Source organism: Citrus clementina, unplaced genomic scaffold (genome assembly GCF_000493195.1).
Source record: "Citrus clementina cultivar Clemenules unplaced genomic scaffold, Citrus_clementina_v1.0 scaffold_9, whole genome shotgun sequence".
Classification (NCBI taxonomy): domain Eukaryota; kingdom Viridiplantae; phylum Streptophyta; class Magnoliopsida; order Sapindales; family Rutaceae; genus Citrus; species Citrus x clementina.
This window is the reverse complement of record NW_006261964.1, coordinates 17,924,346-17,938,103: the sequence shown is the minus strand read 5'-3', so window position 1 is coordinate 17,938,103 and position 13,758 is coordinate 17,924,346. Positions and strand designations below refer to the sequence as shown.

The 13,758-nt window shown below is 33.7% G+C and overlaps 1 protein-coding gene across 1 annotated transcript; it reads right to left on the bottom strand.

Moving 5' to 3' along the window:
- Positions 1-1,015: 1,015 nt before the first annotated feature.
- On the bottom strand, positions 1,016-7,358 carry LOC18031230 (serine/arginine repetitive matrix protein 1). Its single transcript, XM_006421004.2, is given in 6 exon segments — positions 1,016-2,986; positions 3,092-3,897; positions 3,899-4,514; positions 5,500-6,019; positions 6,090-7,094; positions 7,203-7,358. Coding segments are annotated over 4 exon segments (2,853 nt in total). The 5' UTR covers positions 7,057-7,094; positions 7,203-7,358; the 3' UTR covers positions 1,016-2,986; positions 3,092-3,147.
- Positions 7,359-13,758: the final 6,400 nt, after the last annotated feature.

Here is a 13,758-nt window from a genome sequence, read left to right as displayed (position 1 = left end):
GATCTTGATTTTTATTATGGATCTGAATCTGGAGCATGGTAGATTTAACCCATATCTGCTCCATTGCCATCCCTATACAAAACCAATTAAGTCCACTAGTTGAGCTTGAAGGCAAACTCTCCAAACCATCATTTCCACATAGCTTTTTCAAAGAAGTGAAAAAGAATGAATGGAACAGGAAGACAACACCTTGTTTTAGATGGATACCAACTAAATGAAGCAATATTTCCATTCAAGGACAACTAAAGTACTTCAGCAATTCATTCAGGGGTCAAGCCTTTTTTTTTTTAAAATAAATAAATAAAGAAAGAAAAACCTCTTAAAAAGAGAAATCCACGTACATGCATTGGGCTTCTTGACATGACTATTTTCATGGTTCTGCTGGTTGATAAGGGCACGCGATCTTCTAAAAGGCATGAGAGGACAATTTTCACCAATACCAACAGATCCATGTACTATTACAACAATCAAGTTGGCTCATCATATTAAGAAACACGCCTCAATGTCAAAAAAGAAAATTCAAAAGTGGGTCTCACAGGATATTAGCTCAAGCAAGAAATCACATAAGCCAAAGCAGTGGCATTTAACAGCAAATTTTTGAAATACTCTAGTTAATAATGTACCTGCAGCAGGGATTTCAGGGTTTCAAAAGTATACTGTAATGTTTAAAGTATGTAGACCAGTAGAGATTTTCTGGGTTTCAAAAATATACTGTAATGTATAAAGTATGTAGACCTGAAATCCACCCAGATTATTTTACCACAATTACCAACAACAGAACCGTACATCAGATGCTATTTATCCGGACAAAAAAGTACTCAACTTAATTTGTTAACACCAAAGCATGAAATCACGAGTCACAAAAGGTTTTCCTTTTTACAATACCATACCCTTTTTTTCCCGCCTTTGGGTATTAACCCCAGGCCACGCTATTCAATTATACGGGAAAAATGGCAGTGCTTAACAGAATAAGAATATTAGACATAGGAAATGTACCAGAGGGAGAATGAGTCCGTGAAGAAAGTACCATTTTCGTTTAATGAAAAGGATAAAAACAATGTGTTCTTACTTCTTATAAAATACATGCTCATAAGGAAAATAAAAAAAATAATAATTCAAAATTTTGCAAAGGCCAAAGTCCTTCTCTGTCTCTTAAGAGTTCCACCTCTGGCTAAGAGTAATCAAACATGTATAACGCCTATATTTGAACTTATCCCACTTAAAGAAGTAAATACTTGATTATAATTATGTTATCAATTACATCACAACTAATGCATGACTTTGAAAGTATATAATTGACTCTGATTATTACTACAATCTTAAAAATGACAAATTCTATAGATACTTTTCCCTGTTTTTAACTTTCTTGTGCAATCACGTGCCATGATTCAACAGGTAACATAACTAAAAGCTGTAATCAAGAAACAAATCTCGGTCTACAGATGTCATGAAAAATTACCTGTAAACCAATAATTGCACACCATGAATTTAAGTATTTTGAGTCAGCCAATCTGCTCATACTCAACATGATGCAACAGTGACGCTACTGATCCCATCCACATCTGATCTCACTCAACGTGAAAGAAGCTTTGCCTAATCAAGAGAATTCCTTGGGAAGGGAAAAATAAAATAAAAAAGGAAAAAAAGAAAACAAAACAGAAAAGAGAGAAGGGGAAAAGAGTAAGATACACTATAATTATGGCACTGTTACATAGTAAAAGTATCGGAAAACATTATGCTAAAATCTATTTTATAGCTTATGCCAATCATCCCTCACAGAAGACTATGAAGTCTCAAATACAGAGCTAATTGTTTGGGCTCCCTGATGTGAATTATCATATTCTGACTTCATACCGTTGTTCAAACCACTAAAATCCATTGTTCCAAACCTACCTCAACCTACAATATATTTGGGATATTTTTAACTATTTTGTGTTTCATCACTCCGAATATAAAACCCACTACAGTATCAAATGAAAATGGAAGAGGATAAACACATGGAAGAGAAGAGAAAGAAAAGCCTACCACCAGATACAGTAAAAATTTCCACTTAAACAGTAGAAGCAAAAAGAGCATAAGCAATCTACCAAGGAAGGTAGACACGAAAGCCAACAAAACCCCAGGTATTAGAAAGTATAAGCTAAGAATTTTCCTAGATAACAAATGTACTTATTGTGTACATGGATACTAATGCATCCATACAAAAGCTTGCGTTTAATAGAATGACCTGCGCTTGTTGAAGAAATCCAATACCTATCCTCTATCAAGAACCTATGACTTCATTAATGTACTGATTTATTTTAAAATAAAATAAAAAATAAAACCAAAAGAAGAATGAATAAAATTGAGGGGGAAAATTAGAACTCCAAGAATCCTTCAAATAAACACTTTAAACAAAAGTTCAATATGCAGCAACAAAGTAAAAAATCAAAACATACATCTGCAGTAATAGATGCTTGCTACAAACGTTGCACAGACAATGCTATCTGAAAGCAAAACACTTCTTGAAATACTTATCAAATTGAGATCAGCTGAAGACTCGAATCCCAACCCGTTCCACAAAGACCTGCAAGAGATAAACAGAAAGTGCATATATTTATGAACAGCCAACAACCAGAAGAAATCTCGCAGCACCAAAGAAAGTAAACTGTCTTCTAAGATAACCGTCCATTTGCCAAGAAATCCAATTTCTAAAGAGTAAGCTCCAGAGCTTTAATGAGACATTGATGATTCAACATCTCCAATTGTAAATAGTCTTTGTTCACATGCAGACCCATTATCCGATAAATTATAAATCAGTAGTTTAGTTAATATCTTATGCATTGGGAGTGGAACTTCTCTTGCAAGCCTTTAACCTCCGGAAGACTGAGAACCTGTTTTCCTCAGGCTGAACTTTACATCATAATTGACAGATTACATGAATCAATAATTCCGACCATATTATCAGCTGGGCTTGACTGTTCACAATCATTTTGATATTTTTTCCCTGTACACAACAAATTTTAAATGTTAGCAATCAGTACTTGTCAATGACAACAGAAAAGAACAGTTTTTTTCTTTTTTAATATTTTGACCACATCATTGATATTACCATTCAGGAAAACTCCAGATGCTCAGTATTGTGTGTTTCCCAATTTCTCAGTCATTCTACATTGAAGGAAACGCATTACTCTGTGACACTAAATTTACGTCATCACTGTTAAGCATCAGGTGATCTGTGCTTTTGATACCATGATTATCATGTGCTGATACATTTTCCATTGACTTCTTCAAGTCATAATTCTTATGCTTTGAAGACAGAAACCCATCATCCTCCATTACAGTTGGATCCTTCAAACTGGCATTCAGTTCGCCTTCTGTTTTGTCCCAATTGTGTGGATGATGCATTGATTTATAATCTCTTGTTTCCGCACTTTCACTATTTGCATGATCCTTAGATTGTGAGGCTGAGTGCCTTCTGCGGTTTGATTCACTTCTGTCCAAATTTGCAGGTGACAACATACTTTTGCGACGCCTACCATCTGCTGATCTTGATCGTCCTCTATTACGATAAAGCTTTCTTTCGATTGACTTTGACCTGGAACGCCTTCCAAGTTTTGTTCTAGATTCATCCAAACCTCTTGGAGACCTGCTTCCTCTGTGATGCTTACCATCTGCAGATATTGACCCGGAGCGCCTCCTATCATGATGCTTTGGTTTCTTATCCCTACTTCCACCTCCCATTTTACCTTCAACAGATTTAGACCGGGACCGCCTCTTATGACGATTTCTTAATCTGTCATCTCTACTGTCATCTGCTATCTCACTGGATTTATATTTATCTAGAGCAGATACTGACCTAAACCGCCCCCTGAGTTTTGATTTATTTTCATCAACATTTCCTGCTGGTGACCTGCCTCTTTCCATGATGCTCATCTTCCCTGGACAATGACCTGGAACGCTTTCTTTCACGATGCTGTGATTTTCCATCTCGGGCTTCATCCTTTTCTTCGTCATGTCTTTCCATAGATTTTGACCGAGAACGGTGTCTGTATTTTGGTTTGGCATCATCATTCCTGGGGGAATTCCGATTGCCTCTGTGACGCTTAGGTGATTTTGAATGTGCACGAGATGATTTCCTTGCAGAGCTCTCTTGGCGATGTTTCGGTGAGCCTGAATCAGAACGATATGATTTTCTACTATGAGGACTCACACTCCTACTCTTTCTTCTCCTTGGAACAGGCGAGTGATGTGATATATCTGACTCCCTCCTAGATCTGTCGGCACCGTCCCTGGTGTCTCTGGTTGAAAGCCTCTCATTATCATATTTTGAATAGTGGCGTGATCTTAGCGGTGATCTGGACCTATGACCTCTTCGATGGCGGTATGGAGGCGAGAAAGAGCGGGACCTCCTTCTACGATGAAAACTCACGGGTGACCTTGACTTGGATCTTGACCTTGCACGATAGGTTCGTTGATAATGAACTGGTGATCTTGACTTGGATCTTGACCTTGCACGAGAGGTTGAAGGTGACCTGCAGAACAAAGTAATCAGTTAAAATATCACAAATATGAACCAGTATTTGATCTATCCAGCAAAATCTGAATAGCTTCCAAGACTAACATGTTTTAAGTTGAGCAACAAATAATATTTGATAAGCACAGAAAATCTTAAAAGAATACAATCGCATAGAGAAACTCCCATCAGCCTTGGCACCTTGACAGTAAACATACATTTCAGGAAAAAAAGCACTGAATCACACAAGGAAAATATACACTATGCACAGAAAGTACAAATCAACCACCTATTGTTCATGACCAAATATCCATATCATCTATGCACTACTGACCAAAAAAACGAAGAGCAAAATATAACACCAGTTGCAGAAACTGTCTCCATTTCCTTCCGTGATAAAAAGAACAATTACAGAGTAGTCAATACATAGTCTATTTCTGATTGCCGCCAGAATGCAAACAAGTTTCTTTTAATCCTCAAAATTATATGAATAAACTTCATCTATATAAGTCCTACAATTAGTTTGTCTTTGTGTTATTGTCACTAAGTTTCTCAGAACTGATACATTAACAAAGGTATAGAACTAATACCTATCTAGCAATAATAGATGTATTGCATTGACCTTCACCCAAATTAAAACATAAAACAATGACATAAGACTCTCAGGACGGCAGTTCTAACCTTGGATATCAGAAATAATGTTCTTACATACATATTTTTTAATGTACTGTATTTCAGACAAATGGATAAGGCAATAAACTTCTAAAGATATAAAACTGAACCCACATGCAGAACATAAATAAATGATAGAATGTCTTTCTGTTCATGTTAAAGACTGGTGATCATCAGACATGGCAATTCACAACAAAAAATTAGAATGAACCATAAAATAAACTCAAGATATAAAGTAACAATAAACTTTCTCAAATTAGGATGAAGGTAAAAGCAAAGTCATCAGCAAAAAGCATAAAATGTAAACTATTAAATACTGACAAGTTATGTACCTAGATTTTTGTTTAGTTTCCTTGTCTTCATCCACAAGACCATCTGCTTTTAACTTCTTACTTATCTCAGCAGCTCTGGCTGCTGCTAACTCTGTGGCAGATTTCATAGATGCGGCTCTATTAGCTGCCTGCTGAGCAGTCAGAGTTTGTTGCATAAGCAAAGCCTGTTGGAATTGCATCTGTTGCATAGCAACGGCTTGCTGCATCATCATAGGCAGAGAAGAACCAGCAAGTGACGAATTCAAATGAGATGGTTTTTGTGGAAACGATTTAGCCATCTCAACATTGAGCGGCCGACCCCCAACATCCATATTGTTTAATGCCAAAGCAGCTGTTGCTTCTTCAGGTTTTGAGTATTCTATGTAAGCAAAATGCTTTGAATCAGTGATGGTGCATTCAACAACAGTTCCACAAAAACTAAAAAGTTGCTTCAGCTGTTCCACTGTTAGAAGTGGGCTAAGATTGCTAACTTGTAGAGTTTTCTTTAATGCATCAGCCTTCCCAGCCTTGTCAGGAGAACCTGAAAAGGAAAAGTTTATTAAAGAAGACAATGCAAGTTAAGAAAGAGAGAGAGAATTAAATGTGAATACCAGATAAGTCTTTGGCAGACTGTTGCGCTTGAACCTGAGCAGCATGTGCTTGAAGAGCTTGAGCAGCAACAATAGCCTGAGCAGCAGCCATTGCAGCAGCAGAAGGAGCCATGGGCACCTGACTGAGAGTTCCCATAGTTGTGGTGGCAGCTAAAGCAGTCATCAACAAGTTATGAGGCGGATGATTCAACTTACAATCAGTTTTGGCACATCGACCATTCAGATACTCTCGACAAACTTCCCCAAGTGATGCTCCCATTCCAGGCAAAATGGCACCACCAGATGCTCCAGAAACAACTCCTGGAATCATTCCAAGCAACCCCGGAAATGCTCCAGAGACAGAAGCCGAATAATTGGGCATGTTGGGCATTGTTTGGTTAACTAAATTTGGAGCCATACCCAATAGTCCTCCTCCAGTAGAATTAGAACCTGCACTGAAGAACACTGGAAAAGGACTGCCCATAATGGGCTTACCGTTGCACTCAATACTAAGCATATAATTACCCCTTTTAGGAACAACGTATGTGACAGTATAAGTACCATCATTCATGTCCTTAACAATACCCTCCTGCTCCGAACCACCGACACCGACACCAGGTGCAACTTTAACCTTAATTTCAGCACCACCATGTGGCACCTTGCGGCCATCTGAGTCCTTAGTGACAACCATAAAGGTAGAAGCAGCACCAGCATTGCCACCAGCAATCCCCGCACCAGCAGCAGTGCTTTTGGATGGGTCCACAGGTCCGATGGGCTTGTTGCTCAAATCCTCCTCCCAATCTTCTTCAGAATCGCTATCAGAAGCAACAGCTGCTTGCTTTTCATTAGCTTTGTTGGTTAAGCCTTTGAATGTGGCCTCGAAAGCAGCTTTCGCAGCCGCATCTTTTTCAGCCTCGCTCTTGAGCTTTGCTTCTTCGGCTTGTTTCAGCCATATTGCTTTGGAAGCAGCGGTATTTCGGTCCCCCATTCAATTGCAGATAGAAAACCTAAAATCAATTGAATAAACTTTGAAAGAAAAAAAAAAAAGGTAAGCCACCAAATTGGTATTATGCAAACCCTAGCTGCTGCTATTCAATAACAATTCCTATTTACAGCGTCGAAAAAAGGGCGTACCAGTTAACTGGTATGCGGCGGGAAAGAGGGATTGGATCGGCAAAGATTGGGGACTGCGACTGGGAGGGTTACAAAATCCAAAACATGCTTTCTATCCATACGTGCGCTGAACTGAGGACTACGGGTCCGCTTATAATACAGCAGCTGTATCTCATACAGCCGCTTTTTATTAATTTTTTATTTGTGAATACAACTGGCCACCTAAAGTAACGGTTGTACAAGGAAATATGAAGGAAAATACTAAAGGTAATTATCATAGATCTACCTTTATTTCAAGCAAATATCAAACTAATCAAATCAAACTAAAAAGCTACCGAAGACCCCCTCAACTTTGCATGAAAATATACTTTTCTATTTTTTTAATAACATGAAAATATACTTAAAATGTGAGACTCCTATACTACTGGGAATAAGATTTAAGTATCAGTTAATAAAATTGATTGTAACTAATTAAATTATTTTAATATTACATTATAAATTTAACTATATTTTACGTAAAAAATTATCATAATATTTTATTAATTTTTTTATAGTATAGTGTAGTTTGAATATCTAGATCCATAATTAATCATATTTATTTTCAAATAATTGGAACAATCAATCCTATAATACACAAAATGACTCAAATATCTACCTACCAATCGAAAGATAGTTTTTATCCAACTATTGGATAATTATGAAACAATTATCTTGGTGATAGTCCATTATAATTAAATGTAAAATATTTTATTATTATTTTTTATTAATGATAGTTGCTAATATTATTATGTTATTATATACCCTATAACGAAATATTTGTATCTTAGACAAATATAATGTTTCTAATATTCTATAAGTTTAAATAATACTCACAAACAACCTCTTGTGCAAATTAATTCATGTGAATATATATATGAAATTAATTACTTTATTTATTCCTTTATCTTTTATGGTTATATTTATTCACTATTTTCAAGTCACAACAATTTCTATAAATACTTAAAATGGACAATTACATATGTACTGTTAATTTTTTATTTATTGCTATTAGTGGTATTGTGATTAATGACCTTATAACATTAAGCTTTATTATGTTGTTAATAGCCATAATTGTTAGCCAATTTTAATTTGATTAAACTAAACTTAATTACGATACTTATTATCAGAATATGTATATATATATGACATTGTTCTTATAATAATAATAATAATAATAATAATAATAATAATAATAATAATAATAATAATAATAATAATAATAATAAAGGAGATGTTTAGAGTCATACATGAGTTTAACTCACCCATTAGGGTTTAGTAATATTATTAGTAATAATTACAGTTCATATTCCCATTGTATGGTAAATGTTAGGGAAAATGTCAACAACAAAACCATGGTTTAGCAAAATGATCATAAAAAGTCCATCTTAATCTCATAATGATCGCATACACATCTTTTTGGACAATTATGCCCTTTGAATAGTGACTAAAATATATTTCATTTGGATATAATTGGTCAAAAAAAGATCTAAAGGGTAATAAGTAAATGAGTGACATATGTACTTAGAATACAAATATATATATATATATATATATATATATATATATATATATATATATAAAGTTGGGACTTGAGGAGGTGATGTGACATCACCATTTCTCATCTTTGTATATTCTCTATTATCTAATAAATAAAGAATTTTTTTTTTAGATTTAGCTTTTCATCTTCTCACAATTAATTTGATTGTTATTACACAATAACAATTATGTAAAAGTTTTAATGAGGCATATACTTTGTAATGAACATCCAAGGGGGAGTATTATGAATTTATTAAAATAAATGTAGATGTTCATAACATATATCTCTTAGTCTTCCCACTATCTTCTATTAGCAACCTTTAGTTTCCCTATAACTCTCACTATCTCACAAGAAATTATGATCCATAATTTCTCATTAATTTCATGGAGTGATTATGTAACTATAAAAGGAGAGCTCATCTTTTTGTTTTGTACACATACAATTGGAATGAATAAAAGCACTTTATAATATATTCTCTCATTTTATTCTTAAATTTGCGTTGCTTCTTTATTTATATTGCTGGCTAATAGTTTTTTTTTTTGTTTTTTGTAAGGCTGTCTCATCTTAAAAAAAAATCAATTTATATTTTTTATCAGTTTCATCAAATGTAAAGTAAGAAAAAAGGATAATACTAAATTCTTTTTTCAAAACCGTGTAAAACACGGTTCTATTTTCTAGTTAGGTTATAAATATTGGGATCTTATCATTATTGTAAAGTATTAATATAATAATACCAAATTAGTTTAGGACCCAAGGGTGTAGCTAAGTAATTTTAAATTGCTTTATTTTAATTGGCTACCTAAGTTTCAATTTTGGGAGGTAAGGGGTTAAAAATTGATATAAAATTTTTTAAAAATCATGTTTTTTTTTTCTAATAATATAAGCGAATGAATTATTTTTCACGCGGGTAAATTTAGCGCCAAAATGAAATATTTAACAAATTTTATTCTATTTTTAATATGTATCAAATTGAATTTTTATAATTTTTCCCCTAAACTATAAATACTTCATATTCTACTATTTCTTTAGAAACCCTAGCTGCTCTCACAACATCTCAGTCCTCACGCACTCAAAGCCTCACCGGCCACCAGCCGAGCTGCCATCGCTATTCCAACACGACTAAACTGCTGTCATATTGACCATGGCAAGCATAGCTACCAGGTTGATTGGAGCCGAAAACAGAGACCGTTGGAGCAGGAGGACCCGATAATCCTCAAAATGTAGAAGTAGCTACGAGTCGTCAAAAGTCAAAAGAAAGGGCTCAACAAGTATGCATTCATCTGTGTTCTTTTGGTCTTGGTTAACTCAATTCTATTGGGTTGCGGTGAGTCTTCATTCAACACCCTTTTCCTGTTTGCTTTTAATTTTTACTCTAAATGTTAATATATAAATATTTGGCATGTAATTGTAATCGGATGGTGGTATGGTGACGTGAAATGAAGCTTTTGGGCTGTAGACATTTGAGTAATGAGTGGTGCAGTTCTTTTCACAAAAGAAGATCTTGACATAACGGTCATCCAAGTAGATTCTTGCAGCAGATTCACAGTAAATCCTCTCTCTTCGTTCCTTAATTTGACAAATACTTGCATGTTTATATAAATTTTTAAATTTCTTTTTATCTAATTGGATAAATTGGTGATGAAATTTCAGTTAAATGTCACTGATTTTTTTAAATTGAAATTGTTTTACACAGCTGGTTTCTTTGATTGATTCCTTTGGTTACTTGTTTACACCACCAATTTGAGCTAGTTTATATGCCTTTAGATCACAAACTAGGATACCACATGATTTGGTCTTTGATCCAAAAACCTTGGATGAGGTATGGATTTTGTTTAATTGTCAATGTTTCTTGAATTGTGATTTCCTAGAGTCTGGCTTTTCAAACTGTGTGACTGAAAAGTTATTTTAGTTTTAAAAAATTAAAAAATAATAATAATCTAAGCCCTATCTTTCTTTCCATACTCTTTCGTTGCTTAGGGTCTATGAGTCATCAGAATATGAGGGGAGGCTTTTCAGGAAGATCTACGCGCCTGACAGTCATTATTCTCATCGTAACAGACAAGTGACCATATCCTGTTACCTACTTGTTTTACTTTTGGTTTTTGTTTTTTGATCGAGCAGCAGTGCATATTGTTTCTGTGTTTATTTTTTTATTTTTTTTCTTTATATAATTCTTGGTTTTATGTTTGATCCAGCAAAATGAGTGGTGAGGGGATATTATTGCCATTGTATTTGACTCTCTCTTTAGAAATGTTTTATTAAGATTTACTTTTGCTAATATCACTTGGGTAATGCCTTGGAAATGTTTATCAAATGTCATTACTGCCAGTTTTATGCTCATTGGCCATAGTTCTTAGTCTCTAATTAATTTGGAATATTGGGAATCTCTTTTTATGGCATATTTGTCTTTTCTTTTCTTATATCCTTGCTCTGTATTTTGATGGACTAAGTATAGGGCTTTGAGTCCTTGCTCTGTATGTTGATGGATTAAGTACAGAGCTTTGAGTTTACAATTGATTATGGGTATTTTCTAAAATCTTATTACTTTGAAAAAATTGTTGGTTGGAGGAGCAAGTAAGCCCCTTTTCAATAAGGAGAGAATGTCGCAAGGCCAAGGGAAACATCCTCATCTTCAATTATCTCTACCAGCTAAAACAACTTCTCCTGATGTCATTTCAAATTCTCCCAAGGTTGAAGGGAGTAATGTGAAACAACCCAAGTGCTTTGAAGCTCCATATTCTTTCTATAGAGATTATGATCTCCATTCATCATCTACTCAGTCTGATTGTAAGAACATACATCCGGATGTGAGTAGAATTTAAATTGGAATTATTTTTTAATTTTTTTAAATGATGAATATGTAAGTATCTATGTGTCATTCAAATAACAGATAAAATAATATGATTAGTCACTGAAAGCACATTTTATATCTTCTTTTTCTCGCTCATCATTTGCCTCGTTTTTATTTATTTATAAGCTTACTGCAGCTTCAACTTTTGCCGTTGCTTTCTATGGATTGCAATTTTGAATTTAATCAAATTGCATATTTCAGATGTTAAAAGCTCTAATACTTCTAATATTGGTCCTTAATTCAATCATGCTATTGAATTCTATTTTTTTTCAAGAATTTTTATGATGCTGAGTTTGATTGTATTCTGATTTCATATTGAATCTTACAACTATTCCAACTTGAAAAGAAAAAGTAAACTATTGTACGAATATGATAAGTCTTGCCTTTTTGGCTCTTCTCTCAATTCAATTAGGGATTTACTTAATTATCGATTGACTTGAATTAAATTATGATTGAATTGGGTAAAATGAAGGTGATAAGGACATTGTTTGATCATTTTTTTTTGCACAAAATACTGAGGATGTTAACATTGTTTATGGGGAAGGGATTCTAAAATTGTAGATGTTGAGGTTCTATAATTTTTGTTGATTTTGCAGTGAGATTGGATGTGAAGAAGAGGATAAAGGCTAATTGAATTGAACAATGACATTGTACAAGGTGCGAATTCAGAGCTGGTTGACATAGTTATGTCTCTGATTGTATTAAAATTTATCATTTAGCTATGAAAAAAGAGTTTTATCTTCATGTTATATTTATTGTCTTAGAATGAAAAAATGACAACTTGCTCAAGCTGTGAAAACTTGGTAAGGCTTCTTAAAACCAGAAAAAGTGGGGATGGGTACGTGCACATATTGAGAATGACTACATGGGTAAGGGAACTTGTATGCAAAGTGAAAGTTAAGAGTCTGTTAATGGTCTCATTGCTTCTAGAATGATAAGTTCGTAATGGTGAAATGTTTAGGTTATATTGATGGGAATAAGCCCATGAAGTGATGTAGTGATGGATACTGAATTGGAAAATTGTGTTTCTGGTTCATGGAATATCTTGGAGGAAGTACAAAAAGTGATACAAGACAGCAAAACAGACATCTTCCCAAAAATATTGAATGGCTTTGTTTGCTTTCTAGGTGTGGTTTATTTTTGTACTTTAGCTAGATGGCTTATTGATTCTGGTAATAGACTGGTTTGTTACAAATTCCTTGATTTGAGTTGCCTTTTTTTTTTTTTTTGGTTTTTTCAACTATTGTTGTATTGATATTCCTACATTTCAAATGCTTTGGTAATTAGTAATCTGGTCATTTTAAAGTATTTTGGCTACTTGAACAGTGTCTGGGTATGCTGATAAATTATAAGAATTGTCGAAACTATAATAAACAAATAAACAAGGTTGTATTTTGGATTCATTTTACTCGTGAATGAATCTATATGCTTACAAATTTTTGCTAGTTATTTTTAGGTGCTTAGTTTCTATTGCGTTTTGTGAGTTTTTCATACAGATGCTATTTCATAATTTATATTATTCATGCAATCATGAATCATTAGTGCTGAAATTTTATTCTTGTTTGTTTGGAGGTATTCTCCTCTCTTTATCGCCATGATCAATTTGTCGTTAAATGTAAACATAAAAGTTACAAAGAATGAGTATGCCATTTGAAAATATTGTTTATATTCTGAATATTGCTGTTAAAAAATTCATCAAAAAATATGTTGTTAAAATTAGAATGTAGCTATGTGTTTATTTTATTTTTAAGTTTCAATTTTTCTATTAATACAATAAATGACTGATCTTGTCTAAGAATTTAGATCATGCATTTGAAATTTGAATATTGTTTTTTTTTTCGCAGCCCTTTTTTCTAAAATCATTTGGTTTTTTTTATGCAGAGGCCCATGAAATCTAAATCTCCAACTAGCAGCAGCATCTGAAGTTTAATTTTCTATGATCAAAATTAATGATGTTAAAAGTTATAAATTGATTTAACTTTGTATTAGTTTATTGATGTTAAAAGTTTTTAAAGAGTTATTTTCTCGAGTTTGTAAAATAATTTCTCAAGAGTCCAGTTATGTTGCAACAGTAGTACGGTACCACTGTTGCTTTCAGCCATTAAATCTAGCTAATACAACTGATACAATTATAGATTCAATGGCTGGGT